The sequence below is a fragment of the Erpetoichthys calabaricus genome, chromosome 16, assembly GCF_900747795.2.
Source record: "Erpetoichthys calabaricus chromosome 16, fErpCal1.3, whole genome shotgun sequence".
Lineage (NCBI taxonomy): Eukaryota > Metazoa > Chordata > Cladistia > Polypteriformes > Polypteridae > Erpetoichthys > Erpetoichthys calabaricus.
Genome location: NC_041409.2, coordinates 90,252,171 through 90,273,719, shown reverse-complemented (window position 1 = coordinate 90,273,719; position 21,549 = coordinate 90,252,171). Strand labels below are relative to the sequence as shown.

Genomic DNA, 21,549 nt, shown 5'->3' with positions numbered 1-21,549 from the left:
TCTGCCAGTCAGTTACACTCTGTTGGCCGAATTTAATGTTAGCGCTTGCCAAGCTCTTCTTTTGAAATGTTTGGTGTAATGCATGGAGTAATAAAATGAATTGAATTTTTCATTCCAACAGGAGGCACATCACAAGCATTAGCACTGCTACTGTGAATCCTGTAGCAAATGTCATATAGTTGCAGCAACAGACAAATTAACACTATAAATGAATAAAAGAAGTTTTAAATAGGGAAAAAAAAAGCGTTGTAAATAAAGAATGATCTTGTTCAGGCCCATTAAACATTCTGGTCATCAGTCCTCATTAATGCAGGAAAAGGAGAGCAGGAATAAATTGTGTAAATAAGTAATAAGTTCCATTAACAGCTACAAAGAGGTTATGTTGGCCTTCCAGGACTTGAGCTTGAGCCCCCTGTGGCCAGACCATCAGCTACGTCCCTCTTTGTGACACTTATTGGGCTCCAGTGGGATTCGTACTTCCTCAGTCATCCTTTTTCTTTTTCATTTAAAATTTCCTTCATTAGGTGGTGGTGTTAGTTTTTATACGCTAGCTGCTAGAGCGGAAAATGCAATGCATTTTTATTAGTACATGTGACAAATGCCTTGGATTGGGCGTGTTAAGAATTACACCCTTGTGTGACTGTGTCGCAAGTCACGTCCTACGTATTGTGGAGTGCAGTTCCACTCTGTTCATTACATTACAGTTAGATAATGCTTCTGCTTTTAAATTTAAGCTCCAGGCCAAGGGTCCCCAACTCTGGTCCTGGAGGGCTGCAGTGGCTGCAGGTTTTCATTCTCACTGTTTTCTTAATTAGTGACCTGTTTTTGCTGCTAATGAACTTCTTTTGAATTCATTTTAATTGACTTGTTTTTTTAAGATTTGTTCGTCTGAATTGCTTCATTTATTTCATTAAATGGCACCCAAACAGAAATGAACTGTGACGTGAGTGAGCCAACAGAAGATCAGCTACGTGAAAAGGTTCAAATTCAAACCAATTTCACTCCAAGCCGTGGCTTAATTAAGCGCTGATTCTTGTCGTCCATTAATCCCTTCTTTAATTTCATGGCTTGTTGCTGCTCTCATTGTCTAATAGCAGACATTTCCAAAATTGTTGATTTTCTCTTTTCTGTTAAAATGTTTTGGGGGCCTGAGCAGATCAGCATTCCTGAGACTTTTCTTTATTTTCAGATATTGTATGATGAACACCAGTTGTTTCGGCTCATTTTGTATCTCATTATTGTTTGGCTGTTAATTAAGGAAAGAGAAACAATAATGGGGTCTGAGTCTTCAAGAGCAAGTCAAATAAAATTAATTCAAAAGAAGTTCATTAGAAGCAAAAATAGGTCACTGATTAAGAAAAAGGTTAGAATGAAAACCTGCAGTCACTGTGGCCCACCAGGGCCGGAGTTTGGGACCCCTGCTGTAGACCAATAGTCCAGGATTTATTATGAGTCAGCTAGTAGAAGAATATGCTCCTGCTTTGGTCTTCAAGACCCTGGGAAGGTTGGTGAAGGTGCCACCTTCAGCTTCTTGAACATTAGCATAATTCTAATGAGAACAGGCCATTCAGCTCAACAAGCTTGTTCATCGTATTCACTTAGACTGTCTAAAATCACATCAAGTCAACATCTGAGTGGCCATAAAGTCTGACTCTCCACCACACTACTTGGACACTTAACTCCATGTGTCTCTGGTTCTTTGTATGAAGAAAAACCTTCTAACATTTGTGTAAAATCTGCCCTTAGAAAGTTTCCAACTGTGTCATTGTGTTGGGACACAACAAACCCACCTGGATTGGGACCCGAGTGCAGCGGGTGACACCTCAGCACCACACTGGAACTGTGTGAGGTTTATTTTACCGTGGCTGCTGTGCCAGTCCTGCCACCAACCCCCAGGTTTTCCCTGTAAGTTGGAGAACTGGGGCCTTAAGCAAGGCCCTTAACCTGCAATGGACCCCTTAACTTGCAATGGCTTCGTCCTGCATATGACGTTCCTCCAACTTCCAGGGAAAACTTGGGGATTGGTGGCAGGATTTGCACTGTGTTCTTGTTGAAAAATGTATTTTACAGTAACAGCCTGTATCCTCCATTCTAATTCCCTTTAGGACTTTGAACACTTCCTCTGTGACACCTCCTAATCTCTGTTTTCTTAAACTGAAAAGGATCAGGACTTTCACTCTCAATTAGCTGACAGAGAACACAAGTGCTTCAAGAAGACACTGGCCATATGCAACTGTTCTTCAAGGAGATGGTATACAGTACAGTCAATTTGATGTGTTCTGGGCACTGCTTTCTCAAGATGTATGAACCTTTCAGAGATAAATACAGTTCCTAGGGGCTTTACAGTGACTTGAACAGAGAGCCAGGAGTGACTCTGACAAATGCAAGGTTTACGACAACATCTTTGCCCAACACAGCATTTCACCATTTAGTCTGGCACTGGCTTTTTTTTTTTTTTGCAAAGGATACTAGAATTAATTATAAAGCTTCTTATTTTGGAATTCACTTTTCCTATCTTAGGGTCTTTTGGTGAGGTTACAGCTTTCCCTGGCAGGGCAGGAACTGACACTGGATGGGACACAAGTCCATTGCACGGCAAAGCCATGAACAATCATCTGCATTTTATATAGTGCCTGGTGGTGAACACCACCTCGAGTTTTTGAAATCTAAACCTTCCCCTTCTGTCTGTCTGTCCATCTTCTAAGCAGAGTGGATCAAAGTGCTCTCAAATGCAAAACCATATCGTGAGTTATTTCTTTAACAACCGTTTACAGGAAGATCATGTTACTCTTGTTGGGTATTTGCTTCTTCTCAGTTTACCTAGACACATGAGATTCATTGCCTTCTAATCTGTAGATCGCAGCTTTAATATCCACTAGGTGGCAGGCAGTTGCCTCAATAGCAGCACTACATTGCCTTCTGGTCTATTGAGCACTGCTGCAATATCCACTAGGTGGCAGTATTTGTCCATTCTCAGTTTGCCTTAACTGACTCGCACTATTGCCTTCTATTTAAGAAGTGTAGATCTGGGAGCCCACTGTGGCTGTTAAGTTTTTGCTTCAACCAATTTTACAATCATTAAATCATTTTACAATTAATTGATGTCACTGTTTAATTATGTGATCTTTTTTTTCTAATTTCTATATTCAGTAGAGTGCCATATTGTAAGAGTTAAATTTATAAGACATTTAGAATAGCTTTAATTGTGTTTTGTATTTTTTTTATTACTACAGGTAAAGCTGTTTTCTGGAGATTGCTTTCTTAATTGTATCCTAATAATGAAAATGATGAGTGTAATAGGCACCAGGGCAGACCACATTAATTATTGAAAGACTGTAGCCTTGTCATACCCACTAGCGTGCTCGCTGCTTAAATAACTAGAACATCTGCAAAAGTGGGTGGAAATCATATTTCTTAAGGCCAGGATAATAAATTCTGAATTATTCCCATGTATAACTTGAATAAATACTTGCCACATTCTAATAAAAAAATAATAATTCCAGTTTTGTCATTTCTGAATTGACACCAAAGCATAAAATCTAGGAAATAGCAGCCTTCTTTATTAAAAGGCAGAAATCAGGTTGAGGCTTAAGAGCTGAATTAGAAACCACTGATCTAGTCTGTTAGTTTAGTTCATTACTATCCACTAGGTGGCGGCATTATCCCAAGTAAATTCTGTTAAATTAATTCTAGTGAAGCCACCCTTACACTTAATAGTGAAGAGTGTTATACAGGGTACTTCAAAAAACGTTAATGCCTTTTCGTTTTCTTTACTTGTGCTTGTCATTGACTGACATGGCAACAAGACTGAAAGTCCTTCGTCCACACAACAACATTTCATCTTTGCATCAAAGTCCATCTCTTTGCCAATTCCGTCAGATGCAAGTTAAAGGGAAGGAAATTCTTATAAATCGTAACATTTTTTGACAGCACGTAGGAAAATTTAATTCTCTTTACACATCTTCAGTGGGCTGTTCGATGACTATATGTCCATCTTTAGAGGAGTCAGGGCATTTGTCTGGGCACAGGCAGTAGAAGGTTTCTTCAGTGTGTCTGCTATAACAGGCTTGTTTTTTTTAAGACCGTGTCAGTCATTTTTCTCTTTATGGCCATCTCTTTTTCCCAAATAATATGCAAACAAATAAGAACATCAATCTGCACTACCATATATATGGAATACAATTCCTGCTGATCAACTCTGTACCTATTAGTAAATCTTTTTCTTATGCCAGCGTTACATCCACTACCAATTTGATATCAATTCAATTCTTTATTATTGTCATGTGTACAAGTACCATGTACAATGAAATGCTTGCTTGCATGTGCCCCTGCAGACAGTGAACATAGACAAAAAACATTACTAAACAGAATTCTGATTATCAGTACATCTGTTTTTTTTTCTGTTTGTACCCTAATTTAACAAGATTTATTTATGTACAGTAATCCCTCCTCCATCGCGGGGGTTACGTTCCAGAGCTACCCGCGAAATAAGAAAATCCGCGAAGTAGAAACCATATGCTTATATGGTTATTTTTATATTGTCATGCTTGGGTCACAGATTTGCACGGAAACACAGGAGGTTGTAGAGAGACAGGAACGTTATTCAAACACTGCAAACAAACATTTGTCTCTTTTTCAAAAGTTTAAACTGTGCTCCATGACAAGACAGAGATGACAGTTCCGTCTCACAATTAAAAGAATGCAAACATATCTTCCTCTTCAAAGGAGTGCGCGTCAGGAGCAGAGACTGTCAGAAAGAGAGAGGAAAGCAAACAAATCAATAGGGCTGTTTGGCTTTTAAGTATGCGAAGCACCGCGGCACAAAGCTGTTGAAGGCGGCAGCTCACACCCCCTCCGTCAGGAGCAGAGAAAGAGAGAGAGAGAGAGAGAGAGCCAGAGAAAAACAAACAATCAAAAATCAATACGTGCCCTTTGAGCTTTTAAGTATGCGAAGCACCGTGCAGCATGTCGTTTCAGGAAGCAGCTGCACAGAAGGTAGCAACGTGAAGATAATCATTCAGCATTTTTAGACGAGCGTCCGTATCGTCTAGGTGTGCGAACAGCCCCCCTGCTCAATCCCCCTACGTCAGGATCAGAGAAAGTCAGCGCAAGAGAGAGAGAGAGAGAAAAGTAAGTTGGGTAGCTTCTCAGCCATCTGCCAATAGCGTCCCTTGTATGAAATCAACTGGGCAAACCAGCTGAGGAAGCATGTACCAGAAATTAAAAGACCCATTGTCCACAGAAATCCGCGAACCAGCAAAAAATCCGCGATATATATTAAAAATGCTTACATATAAAATCCGCGATAGAGTGAAGCCGCGAAAGGCGAAGCGCGATATAGCGAGGGATTACTGTATTGGACTACAGTATATTTCTCTGATGTAATGACATATGTAAGCTAAGGATAGTGTTTTAAAATCAGGCAGGCTTACAGATCCCAGTGCCACATGGATCCCCAGCTGCACTCAGTCACCATATTACGTGACTCCCAGTGGTATGCAACGTTTAGCTGTCTGATAAATGAATTTTATGTTTTGCTTTTTTGCTCCTTTTTTTTCCTAGTGCTGGCCCCGCAGTCAAATGCTTTTGTCACTGCCCTCCGAAAACTGCCAATCCTGCATGATGAAGTATATGCTCAGCAGACACGACTTTACGACTTCTGTGATGTCCCCGAAGCCACCCTGGTCTTGCCGTGAGTAAAGTCGACGCTGCTTTTTAAAAGCCAGTGTTTAGTTACACTAGAGTGTCTTATCATTCAATCAGTCAGTCATATCTGATTTGGTGTGGCACTTTTCACAGCACTATGGTAGACTTATGGGTGCTGCTATCCAATAGCTCCATGGAGCAGGATAGGACTCAAATCCAAGTACATTTGTTCTTCAGACATTATGAAGACAATCAGCTTGTACTGACTTTTCTACACAAGATTAGGTCCCTTGATTAAGTGTTGGTGTTTGCATAATTGTGGCCTGTGAATGGCTGCTAACCCTGAATAGAGTAGTGTGTACCTTGCCTCTGGCTCTCCTGCAACCTTTGATAAATGAAGTATCATAACATAACGGTCTCCAACCTGCTTAATCCACTTAACTGTCACAGTGGTGTGTTATATTAGGTTTCAGTAGATTCGTTATTGGTAGGCCTACTCCCACACACCCACACTATGAGTGCTGCCTACATAGCCTACCATTCCTCTACGATGCAAAAAATGAAATCTAAGCCAGTGAAAAGCATTTATATCATGAATTAAATCTTGTATTCCTATTGTAAGAATTATTGACTTATCAAAAAAATTGTATTCGTGATATTTTTAGCTTACTTTAAGAAGTCTTCTCAGGTAACTTTTGCTTACCCCATTGGCACATATTTTTACTAAATAAAAGCAAAATAACTCCCTTTTAAAGTTTTTTTTGTCTGCTTTTTCTATATGCATTTTTTGCTGTGTAGTGCTTCTGGTGGAGACTCACGAGCTACGATGAGAACAGGCCGAATGGATGTCCCCAAGTGTGCCTTTTCCCTAACGGTCTGTTTTATGGTCGGAAAGTCTTTAGGGGACGCCTCTCTTTAAAACACAGATCCCTTCTGTCATATGTGCAGAGGATTTTCCCGTAAGCCTAATATGATGCACCTTTACTGCTGTTCTTGTTTTCCTAGTCTTAAACTTCCCAACCTTTAGGAATATATAGTTTACAGTGGCAATGCACTTGTCTAGTGGATTATTGGCTATTTGCTTTGCTCTACTGTATCCTGTTCCATAGAGATAGATGCATCCCACCAGGCATCTGATTTATAAACTTACGCAGAATACAGTCTTAATCAAAATAAAATAAAAAAAAAAAAATCCTGTAGCCATTGCTTCAAGCATGTACCAGGTGTGAGTAAAAGATCAGATTTTTCGGCAGAAGTTCACAGTTTAATCACAGATCACTGAAGCTTCTTTGATCAACTTGTAGCAAAAAACAGCTCACAGTAGTTTTAAACAAAATTCAACCCTTTGCAACTGGATTTTGGGCATTTCTAACCAGAAGGCAAACAGCTCTTACTTCTACTTACTTCTTGGAGTGACAACCACCTACAGTATAAACTGAAGTGAATGCAACACATTTCAGCTCTGGTCAAGAAGGCTTACTGGTGTCTCTGCTTGATTAGACATCTCAGTGCAGTTTGCTTTTCTCTCTTCTTTGTCCTCATGAACTTCTAGGTTCACAGTGGAGTCCGTCCTCACCGGTGGCATCACATCTTGGTATGATACCCGCTTAGCTCAAGAGTGTAAATCATTGCAGAGGGTGGTGGAGGCAGCACAGAATACGAGTGACACCCAGCTTCCCTTTCTTTAGGACATGTGCAGCACTCACTGCCTTAGAACATCCAACCGCCATCCTGCACAGCCATAGTTCTCATTCTTTGTTTTTGGTGCCGTTAGCATTTGCAGCAGTAAATTGAGGGATAATTTCTATCTATGTTTCCTATACAGTCAATCATAAGAATTCAGATATTTTGTTTATATTTATGTATGTACAGTGTACACAGTATTTGGATAGATAGATATTTTGTATCCCAAAGGGAAAAATAAACTTTACAGAAGCTCAAGAAAAATATAAATATAATTTACACATATACAATATATGCAGTGTATTGCAAGTTATGTATATTTTTTTATTTATTTAATTTTTGTATTGTATTTTTGTCAACTGTTCTGAGGAGAAATGCAAGTAAGAATCCCATTTAATTGTGTACAGATAATAATAGACATGGCTTGGCTTGACCTATCTTGACTACACCAAGTGCATGGCAGGAACCATAGGACTCCAGTCCATTTTGGAGGTCACGCATGTATATACTTGGGCTCATTCTTACATAGAGCCAATCTTAAATCTCCAGTTAACCAAAGCGGTATGTGTTTAGGGATGTGGAACTTAAAAAGGAGTATACGGAGGTCCATTCGGACCTACAGAGATTGTGCAAACTCCACACTGATGACTGGGCATGGGATTTAAAGCCAGGATATTGGATCTGAAAGGCACCAGCTCTAAGCACTGCACCACCATGCCACTTGTATTGGCAAAAAGTGGATCCAGAAAAATAGACTCTTTACACCTGTTGTGTCATATTGCTTAAAGAAATAATCCGCACAAATATATATATATATATATATATATATATATATATATATATATGTATACAATATATCTCTATACTGTATTATAAAAGAAAATCATGAGACGAGACAAGACTATTTCCAAGAGATTTTTACAAGTCCCGCCCTCCTCTCAACCATTTTGAAACACGCCAATGGGCCACACACATCTCATTCATGTGAATGCTTTTGTCAGACGCAGTTCCTGCGCTCTCAGCTCTTATAAATTTTTATGTTTTCCTTACTTTAAGTTCCCAATAAAAGATGTCCAAATCTTATTGAAGAATTTCATCCCGTAGGGTTATCAAAAGAAGAAATGAGTACACGGGCAATCATAGCACAGAGAAATAATGAAGTCAAATAAATTCATGCGAAAAATTGTCGATCGGTTACATGGCAAATTGGTTAAATGCGTATCAATAAACTATACTGAAGCTGTTGGTGGTGATCGTTTGGAACACGAAAACGTTAACATATAATATCCCGAAGAATATCTACAACCATTAACACTGGTCGAATTACTGTTGAAAGAAGGAAGTATTGTATATGACAATTAACAAATCACAGGGACACACATTTGAAAAAGTCGGTTTATTTATTAGAGAGAGAAACAGTATTCACTCATGGGCAGTTATACGTGGTGTAGTCACGATGTAAGTCCATATGTGGAATCAAAATTCAATGCGATATTGATGAAAAGTTAATTCAAAAAATTGTTTTTACTGAAGTTTTACAGTAAATGTGTAAGTTTAAAAAGTATTTACGTGTTAATTTCAAAGCCAAACAGAATGAAATTTTATTATCAATGAATAACTCTAACGCAACATGAAACATAATTTACTTTCAAATTATTACATTTTACTATTTTTTACTATGGTTAATTACTTGCTATAATGTAAAATAGTTCTATTATGCATATGTAACAGTTCCCATAAAAATAACAATCTGTTTAAATTGTACATCCGCTTCATCATACGCGAGCTTTAGTTCTGCGAAGAGGCTAGTGCGTAGCCCACGCTCGGGAGTTGGCGAGCGAAGTGAGCAGGGGAGCAGGGCCCCCTAGTGTGTATATATATATATTTTTATCTGTTACTTACCTCATTCACTGGCTAAGAGTCCCGTCTTCAATCCAAAAGCAAGATATTGTGTGAAGGGACTTTCTCTTTGTGGACTACTTAAATTTTCTGGAATTATTTATTTAACAGTATCTTAACAAAAAAAAAGTGCATTTTGCATGTTGTGGGCATAGATAGATTATGCAACAAAATTAACAAGAGATTTATTCATAGACTTTATAATATCATCTGCTGCTGTTCATCATTGGTCACCACTGGATCCCATTCTGTCAGAAACATTATGTCCATTCTTCACGAAAACATAAGATTAAAATTTTTTTTCTCTGCCTCCACAACAAACTACATAGGATAAATAACATATAAAAATATTATTTTTTGTTTAAGTATTCCTTTAAAACAAAACATTGCGGGCAAAATGTGAAAAAGCATAATCCATATCACCCAGTTCTTTTTGTACGGTACAGAGGTAAGAAATAAATGTTAAGTGGAGGAAAGAAACTTCTGCAATCACAGGTTGAAATTATTCAGTTAACTGTCACATTTAGGACTTCATCCCTGTGGTCTTCTGGTCTTCGGTTGCTGTCCTTGGTGCTGATGTCCAAATGAATAGAGCAGGGCATGTTGATATTTGATATCTCTAATCCTGACAGGATTTTGCAAAACCAGGAATTCTAATAACTGTTTGTATATTTGATAGGAACTAGATACAGAGAATTACAAAGTCTGGATGCTCTCATGTATGTGTGTGTGTGTATATATGTGTGTGTGTATATAATATATATATATATATATATATAAACAATATGGAAGCGAAGGTCTCACACAGTAACCGAGTTATATTCTGCAATGATTTATGTAATACTGGACATGTGCCATGCATAGCCAGAACATGTGAAGATAACGTGACTGCATATAACTACACATTATTCAAACACAAGGAATTATTTAAATATCAGAAGTAGTGCATGCCAAAAAGGGATATACATATACATATATATATATATATATATATATATATACAGTGGTGTGAAAAACTATTTGCCCCCTTCCTGATTTCTTATTCTTTTGCATGTTTGTCACACAAAATGTTTCTGATCATCAAATACATTTAACCATTAGTCAAATATAACACAAGTAAACACAAAATGCAGTTTGTAAATGGTGGTTTTTATTATTTAGGGAGAAAAAAAAATCCAAACCTACATGGCCCTGTGTGAAAAAGTAATTGCCCTCTGAACCTAATAACTGGTTGGGCCACCCTTAGCAGCAATAACTGCAATCAAGCGTTTGCGATAACTTGCAATGAGTCTTTTACAGCGCTCTGGAGGAATTTTGGCCCACTCATCTTTGCAAAATTGTTGTAATTCAGCTTTATTTGAGGGTTTTCTAGCATGAACCGCCTTTTTAAGGTCATGCCATAGCATCTCAATTGGATTCAGGTCAGGACTTTGACTAGGCCACTCCAAAGTCTTCATTTTGTTTTTCTTCAGCCATTCAGAGGTGGATTTGCTGGTGTGTTTTGGGTCATTGTCCTGTTGCAGCACCCAAGATCGCTTCAGCTTGAGTTGACGAACAGATGGCCGGACATTCTCCTTCAGGATTTTTTGGTAGACAGTAGAATTCATGGTTCCATCTATCACAGCAAGCCTTCCAGGTCCTGAAGCAGCAAAACAACCCCAGACCATCACACTACCACCACCATATTTTACTGTTGGTATGATGTTCTTTTTCTGAAATGCTGTGTTCCTTTTACACCAGATGTAACGGGACATTTGCCTTCCAAAAAGTTCAACTTTTGACTCATCAGTCCACAAGGTATTTTCCCAAAAGTCTTGGCAATCATTGAGATGTTTCTTAGCAAAATTGAGACGAGCCCTAATGTTCTTTTTGCTTAACAGTGGTTTGCGTCTTGGAAATCTGCCATGCAGGCCGTTTTTGCCCAGTCTCTTTCTTATGGTGGAGTCGTGAACACTGACCTTAATTGAGGCAAGTGAGGCCTGCAGTTCTTTAGACGTTGTCCTGGGGTCTTTTGTGACCTCTCGGATGACTCGTCTCTGCGCTCTTGGGGTAATTTTGGTCGGCCGGCCACTCCTGGGAAGGTTCACCACTGTTCCATGTTTTTGCCATTTGTGGGTAATGGCTCTTACTGTGGTTCGCTGGAGTCCCAAAGCTTTAGAAATGGCTTTATAACCTTTACCAGACTGATAGATCTCAATTACTTCTGTTCTCATTTGTTCCTGAATTTCTTTGGATCTTGGCATGATGTCTAGCTTTTGAGGTGCTTTTGGTCTACTTCTCTGTGTCAGGCAGCTCCTATTTAAGTGATTTCTTGATTGAAACAGGTGTGGCAGTAATCAGGCCTGGGGGTGGCTACGGAAATTGAACTCAGGTGTGATACACCACAGTTAGGTTATTTTTTAACAAGGGGGCAATTACTTTTTCACACAGGGCCATGTAGGTTTGGATTTTTTTTCTCCCTAAATAATAAAAACCATCATTTAAAAACTGCATTTTGTGTTTATTTGTGTTATATTTGACTAATGGTTAAATGTGTTTGATGATCAGAAACATTTTGTGTGACAAACATGCAAAAGAATAAGAAATCAGGAAGGGGGCAAATAGTTTTTCACACTACTGTATATATATATATATATATATATATATATATATATATATATATATATATATATATATATATTAGTGGACTATGGCCGGCAGCTTATCCCGGCCAATACCCCCAAGCCGCCAGGTGGAGCCCTTCCTGCAGCGTGGAGATGCCCCGAATTCCAGCAGGTCATCATGGACCTTGGAGTTTTCCTTCACAGCCCTGCTGGATACCATGGGGGCCACCAGAGGACGCTGCGGGGAGGCTTAAGAATGTGTATTATTCGTATAGCCCGGAAGTACTTCCATGTCACAAGGACAGAAGAAATAAAGTACTTCTGGGCTGAAGAAAAATGAGGAGTTTTTACCTGACCCAGAAGTGCTGAATAATCACATGGACTGAGGGATCAGAAGCATTTCCGGGTCATGGACTATAAAGGACTCTAGGAAATCCCAGACGGACGATCTGAGTCGGGAGGAAGGTTGGCAACGCGTCTGGGAGTGGAGGATTGATTATTAGTATTGTGTATTGATTGATTTATGAGTGTTGTAGAGTGGAGGGTGCTTGGTGCACATTATTATTATAAAATAAATAATAACTGGACTTTTATCTGGTGTCTAGCGTCTGGTCTGTGGGTTCAAGAGGACGACAGCACCCCTTATCTGTCACTAATATATATATATATATATATATATATATATATATATATATATATATATATAATATATGTGTGTGTATGTATATATATATGTATATGTGTATGTATATATATATGTATATCTGGCGGCATGGTGGCGCAGTGGGTAGCACTGCTGCCTCGCAGTAAGGAGACCTGGTTCGCTTCCCAGGTCCTCCCTGCGTGGAGTTTGCATGTTCTCCCCGTGTTTGCGTGGGTTTCCTCCGGGTGCTCCGGTTTCCTCTCACAGTCTAAAGACATACAGGTTAAGTGCATTGGTGATTCTAAATTGTCTCTAGTGTGTGTGAGTGTGTGTGCCCTGCCCGGGGTTTGTTTCCTGCCTTGTGTCCTGTGTTGGCTGGGATTGGCTCCAGCAGACCCTCGTGACCCTGTAGTTAGGATATAGCGGGTTGGATAATGGATGGATGGATGGATATATATATCCCTTTTGGGATGCACTACTTCTAATATTTAAATAATTCCTTGTGTTTGAATAATGTGTAGTTACATGCAGTCACGTTATCTTCACATGTTCTGGCAATGCATGGCACATGTCCAGTATTACATAAATCATTGCAGAATATAACTCAGTCACTGTGTGAGACTAGTTGGCATTAAGGCAGAATGGTTGGTGCTACCCAACCCCAACAACGCCAATGACCAGTTTGAATCCCTACCATTAATGATGTGTGTAACTCAATGTATTTTTACTTATATTTATTTATTTTTGTCTGTGGTGGGTTGGCGCCCTGCCTAGGGTTTGTTTCCTGCCTTGCGCCCTGTGTTGGCTGGGATTGGCTCCAGCAGACCCCCGTGACCCTGTAGTTAGGATATAGCGGGTTGGATAATGGATGGATTTATTTTTGTTTTCACCTCTAAATAGGTGTGGTTTTGTAGTGGGTAGCACTGCTGCCTCACTGACCCAACATCTTAGCTCTGATTCACTTTCCTAGCCATTATATGTATATTTGTAGTTATGTGTGACCTTTTCCTTGAATATTCTGTTTTTCCTCCCACATTCCCAAGGTTTGGTTTGGTTTGGTTTCATTAATCAAAGACTATACATTAGCTACTGCATGTGAGCTTGATTGGCTTGACAGCCTTGCCAGTGCTGTGTTGTAGACCCAGTGCTGCCAGGGTAGTATTAACCTCCATATAACCATCAAATGGAATTAATGGATTCAGAGAATGTTGAAGCTTAAATGTCTGATAAGTGTGGAAGAGTTAGAATCCATTTTTTGATGTGCACCTATCAGTCGTTTCCACACTTATCTTGACTCATTCTCCTACTCCCAATTCTACAATTCCATAACAGTAGTTGTTGTTTTTATTACTTTATTGAAAGACTTCATAATATATTGTGCTACAATAAAGGTGAACAAGTGAAGTGTCTTTCCTTGAATTTTTTGTTGTAAAACTACAGTTCAAAGAATGACACAAAACAAATACGGTCATCTTATTAAACTCCAGTCATGAGGTTAGATGGTTGTCATCCCCGGGATAGGTAACCAGTTTACAACACAAAAAGAACACAAGAAAACTCTTCATCAAGAACAGGCCACTCCATCCAATGTAGTCTGTCAAATGCTGTTTAACTAATATTTCTGTAATGTTGAGTAAAGATTTGGAAGTGTCAAAATATACAAATATTTGTTATTTAGCCATCTCTGTAAATAATTTTTTGTACCACTTGGGAGGGAAACCTATGGTATCAGCTAGATTCTTGTCATGTCTCACAAATCACTCAATCTGGATGAAAAAGCACCATCTCCACCTTAGTCTAGCAAAGACGATGATCCTTGTTCTCCCAGCCACCCCATGTATTCAACACTCTCATCTCTGTTTAGCACAGCTCATTGTTGCTATAATCTGTTAACTAAGTATACAACCTTGGGGTGACGATCAAGGACCAGCTATTCTTCACTGACCAACTGTCTCTCATTCATGCAAAATCATTCTGTAACGTTGTCGCAATATTGACCATATCTGACAGATTATTCAGCACAACTTCTTCTCCAGGCTTTGGTCTTGTCACATTTGGACAACTTTTTACTGGCTTTTATTTGTCTTCCCATATTTTGTTTCAAGTATGGATATTAAAATTATTTCATGATTTATGTACATCTCACGTTTAACCACTCTTCTGACCTGATCTGTCCATTACAGTATTATGAACGGATGCTCAGTGCTCAAGTTGATTTGTTAATTCAGATGACCTGCGGAGTCTTAACTGGTATATCTTTGGGTGGTAGAGGAACCAGAATTGGGAGAAGTCAGTGGGCAGGTGGAGAATCCAACCAAACTTCATTGAGAGTGCCAACCGCTGCACCCTGATATCACCCCACTTCAAACATGATTTCATTTACTGTCTATACTCACTTTTAAGTTCTCCCACGGATAAGTTGGGCCTTGATTTTACCGTATAATTTCCGGTATTTTATAATGTCGGTCATATAAGTCGAATGTGGAAAGCTCACGCTATTGATCCAAGAAATTATGATATGCTAACGCCCACCTGAGAGAGTAACCACGGAGCACACAGCCTTTTTATTTCTATGTGTTGTGCCTACGTGACCACTCGGTAATACCGAAACTATTCCGAAGTGACATTTGCACTGTTGTGTGTTTTTTGCATTTCACACTCATACACCTTTATCATATGAGTATCCTTTATCTACGATGGAGCGTTCGATCAGAAGAAAATATGAAGCTGGTTTTAAATTAAACATTGTTGAAGTGGCGAAAGAAATTGGTAACTGCGCTGCTCTAACAAAACTCGATGTGTCTGAGAAACTAATGTGAGATTGGAAGAAGCAAGAAGATATAAAAAAAATTAATTTAAGTATCGCATTTTTGAACGGGCGTATAAGTCGGGGTCTGATTTTAAATTAGATTTTTCGGGTTTCAAGGCCGAGTATATACGGTAATTCTCTTTACTGGTCTGTTTAATGGTTTCTATCATGGTGGTATGATAGCTCACTGACTGGCACTGCTGCCTTACAGATTAATCCAATTTGGGTCTGTGCTTATTTGAAGATTGCATGCAATTGGGCCTTGTACTGGATGTCAGCCTGTCTAGGATTGGTTCCTACCTTGCACTTGATGCTCTCCAGGAAAGCTTCAGTTTCTAAATTTGACTATATGGCTTAAGAAGATTTATAAGTGATTCCTAATTAGGGCTGCTGCGTCACAGCTGTATATCCCCAAGTTCAGTCTCTGGCTAGTCCCCTGTCCGTGTGGAGGCTGCATTCAGTTCCGTTTCTTTTCAGCTTATTTTTATGTAGCACTGTTTACTAAGTGCAGACTCAGAGTGCTTTTCGCTGTAAAGTATGAACAGTAAATTACTAAACAGCATTTCTATAGAGAAACACACAAATTATTTTAGATGCTGTCTAGGTTTAGCGGGGAGCTCAACATTTGCCTCGTATGAATGACTGTGAGCATGTTTGTGCCCTGTAGTGAACTGCCAACTCACCCACCATTGATTTCTGCTTTGTTCTGGGTGTTTCTGGGATAGACATCAGCTCCCTTTGATCTCATATCGGGACCAAGCAAATTAACTGAAAGAATAAATAATTGTTTAAACAATTGTGAATTCATCTTTCTGTGTGACAAGCGAATAGGATGACACACTTGCATGGAACCCATTCACCCCTCATTGAAGGAAGTGCCAAGTGGACCTTCTTATCTTCACTCACCTTTTTTTCTTTTTTGAAGTTCTTAATTCACTGAAGCTTATCCCAAACCACCACTTTGAGCAACTCCCAATTTATTTTGGGGAGGGGAGGAAAAGTGCATACGGACCCTCGCATCTGGGGGTTACAGTACCCGTTGCGTTCCCTTCTAAGAGGAGCTGCGGCATGCAGATATCCCCTTCTGTAACTGCCTAATGAAGCACTGCCGGCAAGACTGCAAGGTAAATAAATAATTGGTAATTTGAATAGTATTTGCCATCCCCGCCTTTACATTCAACCCCTGCCCTGAGATTATCAACAACATATGCTGGAGGATAGTCGGCTAATTAACGGCGTGTCAGCAGGCTTTGCTGGCTGCTTTATTTTTGGCTGTTGGGGGTGGTTGAGCACCCCTGCTGTTCTATTCACTCCCTAAAAAGATGGTTTGTCTTTTTCCATGTTTGTGTGCTGTAGTATGCTAATGAGGTACCGCGTTTTTTTTTTTTTCTTTTTAATATATAAAGAAGAGATTAAGTGGTGGTGGGAGGGCGGAGGGAAATCTTTTCACAGCTGCTTAACTGTTTGCACCATGATTAGCCCTGCGCTGCCATAGCGGTATACATCAAACGGTAACGCCACTTTGAGGATCTCATGAATATGTATCAGGGGTCTTGGGGATGAGCCGATTTGGAACAAGGGGTTCACCACCTCCATAAGCAAAGAAAGACAACAAACAAATGCTTTTTCACCCAGCCTGGTCCGATGAGCTGGATTATTCTGGAAATGCCAGAATACAATAATTGTGCCCTCTGTACACCCTGCTTTACCCCAAATATGCATGATCTGTAGCCTTAGGAAACACCAACCCCATCACAGGCTAGCAGCCCTGCTTTATTCACTTATTTTTGTTAGATGTTCATTAAAAGCCATTGTTCTATTCCAAAAAATTAAAAATAAATGGCAGTCTTTCTCCAGGTCTCCAATTGCAAGTCTTCTCTCACAAACTTGATGTGGTCAAATTTGACACAAAATTTTGAAATGAAACCCCTTATTAAAACACAGAACACGAAACGGATTGATAGGTTTTGCTATCAAAAATGTTCATAATCTATTAGCTCGAGCTAATATGCAAGGAAGTATATATCTGCATTGCCTTGAAAAAGTATTCAGCCTCCAACCCTCTCTCAGATTAATGTTGTCACATCCTGAATTTTTGATCAGTTTGACTGGGAGTTTTTGATTTTCAATCACTTTTTTTTAAGTGGTTCCCACAAAAGAAAAAAAAATTGACTTAAAAATAATATAATTCCAAAAGTGAAGTGTCAACAGTCTGTAACGATTCATGCCCCTCTTTAGTGCTTGTTTGAGCCAACTCCCGCAGCTATTGCAGAAAGTTGTCTTTTTGGAGAAGTCTCTATTAATTTTGAATTTCATAATGAAGTATGATTTGCCCATTCCTCTTAAAAAACATTCTTTAACTGTACCAAGTTAATTGGGCATCAGTGGTGGACAGAAGTGTTTAGGTATCACCACAAATGTTTGATGGGGTTAAGGTCAGGACTCTCACTGGACCACTCAAGGACCTCCATTTCCTTCATTTTAGGGTCACTCCATTGTTGCTGTGGCAGTGTGATGTGGGTCTTTGTCCTCTTGAAACACAAGCTTCCTCCCCAGCTTACGCTTTCTGCTAGTGGGGGAGCAGGTTGTCCTTCAGGGTCTGTCTGTATTGTGTGGCCTTCGCTTTCCCATCAATCCTGAGCAGATTGCCAGGCCCTGCTGCTGAAAGGCATCTCCGCCACATGATGCTACCACCAGTAGGAATGATAGATAGATTGATTATAGATACTTTATTAATCCCAAGGGGAAATTCACATACTCCAGCAGCAGTATACTGATAAAGAAAAAATTAAAGAGTGATAACAATGCAGGTATACAGACATACAATAATTTTGAATAATGTTAACGTTTACCCCCCTGGGTGGAATTGAAGAGTCGCATAGTGTGGGGGAGGAACGATCTCCTCAGTCTGTCAGTGGAGCAGGACGGTGACAGCAGTCTGTCGCTGAAGCTGCTCCTCTGTCTGGAGATGATCCTATTTAGTGGATGCATATATTATACATCTATAATAATATATAATATTATATATCTGGCTCTGCAAGACTAATGTTGCACGCGCTTGTTACCACTTGAATAGCAAATGAAGTCGCATAGTGGCATGTCATGGTGTCACCTGGCTGATGTGCAGTGTTAGATCACATGACTTTCTGCCACATCTTTTACAGTGTCTGACTTTTAGTAAGTTCTTTATGAGCTAAAACATGTTTTTACTTTTTTTCATACAGTTTGCCTTTTTTCCCCTAATGCCTTGGAGACTGTTGAGCAGATAACATCCTCTTCAGTGGCAGTTTTACTTGTACAACTCAGTCAGAGTGACAATTGGCATCAGAGGAGCCTCTCCGACAAGTGCCATTCTTGAGTGGCGGCCAGATCCAGGCAGTGTGGCTGTAGTTTCGTATTTTTAAATTTCATTTTGATGGGGTGCACTAAACTCCAAGGTCTGTTTAGTGCCTTTGAGATGTTCTTGTATGCTCCCCCATATCTGCACTTCTTTATCATCATATACTGTACCTGAAATGGGGATTATGGGGAAAATATTCTGATAAGTTTAAATGACCAACCTTTGAGTTTTCATTGGAATCCTCACTGAAAATGATCTGACCACTTTTGGAGTGATGCCAGTTGGTGTCAGGATGTGAGGACATGGCCACAATAATTTAGAGTGAAATCTCTTAAGTCAGTATGAAACTTTGTACAGCACTGTAAAAGTCTGGATGTGTGTCGATATTGTGCAAAATGACTTCAATGGAGGGAGAACCTTAGGTATCATGTATGTATAAATCACAATCTCTGTTAGTCTCTGCGGTGGGATAGCGCTCTGCCCGAGATTGGTTCCTGCCTTGTGCCCTGTGTTGGCTGGGATTGGCTCCAGCAGACCCCCGTGACCCTGTGTTAGGATATAGCAGGTTGGACAATGACTGACTGTTGGTCTGTTTGTTGTTTATGCACAGCTTTGACTTTCATATTTCACCCTTGAAATTTGGTACAGCAGAATTTCCCACTATAAGTCAGATTTTTGTCATTTAATTACAGCTCTTCTACCACCCAGGGGTACCAATAGGTGGCTTGGTGATGGCAGAAGTGGCAAAAAATACCTCACTGTGATCTGTTAACGATAAAAAAAGGCTCACTTGCCTTTCAAGCCTTTCATTACATTTAGCTTTTTTACCTCTTGCTATTTTTGCCATGATCTCGAACTGGTCAGGCGGGACAATGTTGTCTTCAGAGTTATTGATTGAAATTTGGGCTTTTTTTGTACCAGAAGGTAAACCAAGTAACAGATGTGAAGTCTGGCAATGTATAATTTGTAATTACTTTTTTTTACCTTTCCACTTTTCAGCTTTCTTTCTTGGGCAATGTTGGATATCTCAGCTAATTTATATAGGGGAAATTATTGTGAAAATATAAAAATTTCGTTTTTCAATGGATTAACACATTAGGCGTGTCTGAACAAAATTTGATCATGTTTGGAGCAATTTATGTGTCAGAATGGTTGTCTGTGTACATGATAACTCAAGATCAAAAAAGCACAGTAAAAAGCTAGAAACTGACTGATTTTGAGAAAATCACATCCATAGATTTAGCATTATTTTTGTACATTTATGCCCAACATGAAGCACAATTGATAAAGACCACATTCATTCCACATAATAAAATATTTGCCTGCTGCATTTTGCCATAATAAAACACAGGTTTATGTAGGAAATGTCATGTTATGAACATATTGTTATGTGAAATGCCCATTTGGTGCTAACTGAAAACAACCCTACATGGGATGCCAATCCATGGAGTTTTGTTTCACTTCAGCATAAATGGAAGTAGTAAGGACGTACCCATCCATTGTCTGAATTCTGTTATTCCATTGCTATTGTAATAAGGATCCTGCTTGTTGTAGAGTATGTACCTGTACCAGCTTACATTGGGCTAATTCAAGCTTTATAACACACTGGTGAGGCCTCATCTGGAATCATGTGTGCAGTTTTGGTCTCCAGGCTACAAAAAGGACATAGCAGCACAAGAGAAGGTCCAGAGAAGAGCGACTAGGCTGATTCCAGGGCTATAGGGGATGAGTTATAAGGAAAGATTAAAAGAGCTGAGCCTTTACAGTTTAAGCAAAAGAGAGGTGACGTGTTTAAAATTATGAATGGAAATAGTGCAGTGGATCGAGACGTTGACTTTAAAATGAGTTCATTGAGAACACGAGGACACAGTTGGAAACTTGATAAGGGTAAATTTCCCACAAACATTAGGAAGTTTTTCTTCACACAAACAACGATAGACACTCAGAATAAGTGACCAAGTAGTGTGGTAGACAGTAAGACGTTGGGGACTTTCAAAACTCGACTTGATGTTTTTTGAAAGAAATAAGTGGATAGGACTGGCGAGCTTTGTTGGGCTGAATGGCCTGTTCTCGTCCAGAGTGTTCTAATGTTCTAATTTAGACTGTCAAGTCAACCTAAATGTGAGCAGAAATGGGAATACCACATGAAAGACAACGAGGTTGTAAAAACACTACACAGATGATGGCTGGGCTGGGCTTCAATCCTAGGTTCTTGTAGCAGCACCTCTTGGGGTGCAATGGTTTTCATGTTTTATACTGAGATTGCCAAGTTGATGTGTATTTACATTTTACTCGAGAACCTGTCACAACGCTCTGTGCCTGCACTTGGTGAAGAGTGCTGTGCAAAAATAAATTGAATTGAATTGAATTGCTCCTGTTGCTGACTCTGCGTTAGTGGTGGAGGTTGATTTATCAACTTTGTGGCTTAGCAAATAGACATCACTGCTTGGAATCAGTTACATTTCAGGGGAAAAAGTATGCATTTGCTGAAAATTTGTTTTCATGTGGTTAATAAATGTTTACAGTATACAGAGTGTAATTTAGAGGGTTAAATGAAGCTGGACAGTGGAACAAAATGCAAAGCTGACTCCAGATATCATGTTAATCAGTACAGTATGTAGCGATTAAAGAAAAATATTCTATCACCGTATGCTTGTGATCTCTTATATGAAGTAGTTGTCCCTGCCGTTACTGACGTTTCTATTTCTTATTTTCCAGGCTTTCAAAGCAGAATAAGAGAATCGTATACACAGTTCTTGAATATTCACCGCTCCTTGATTCCTGCAACATGACAACAGAAGACTGGGCCAAGATTGCAAATGACATCTATGTTAGTATTGAAGACACTTTGTCTGGTTCACAGCACCCTTTAGTTTTTCGTGTATCCATTTTGACACAGAGTCCAAAGCTGCACTCTGTGTTCAAG

At 39.4% G+C, this 21,549-nt stretch overlaps 1 protein-coding gene across 1 annotated transcript in view; it reads left to right on the top strand.

Moving 5' to 3' along the window:
- Positions 1-21,549, top strand: part of aspg (asparaginase homolog (S. cerevisiae)) — a 158,554-nt gene that overhangs the window by 41,026 nt on the left and 95,979 nt on the right. The window contains exons 3-4 of the mRNA XM_028821645.2: positions 5,563-5,692; positions 21,342-21,453. Of these exons, the coding sequence (XP_028677478.1) occupies positions 5,563-5,692; positions 21,342-21,453 (242 nt within the window). The remainder of the gene's footprint in view (positions 1-5,562; positions 5,693-21,341; positions 21,454-21,549) is intronic.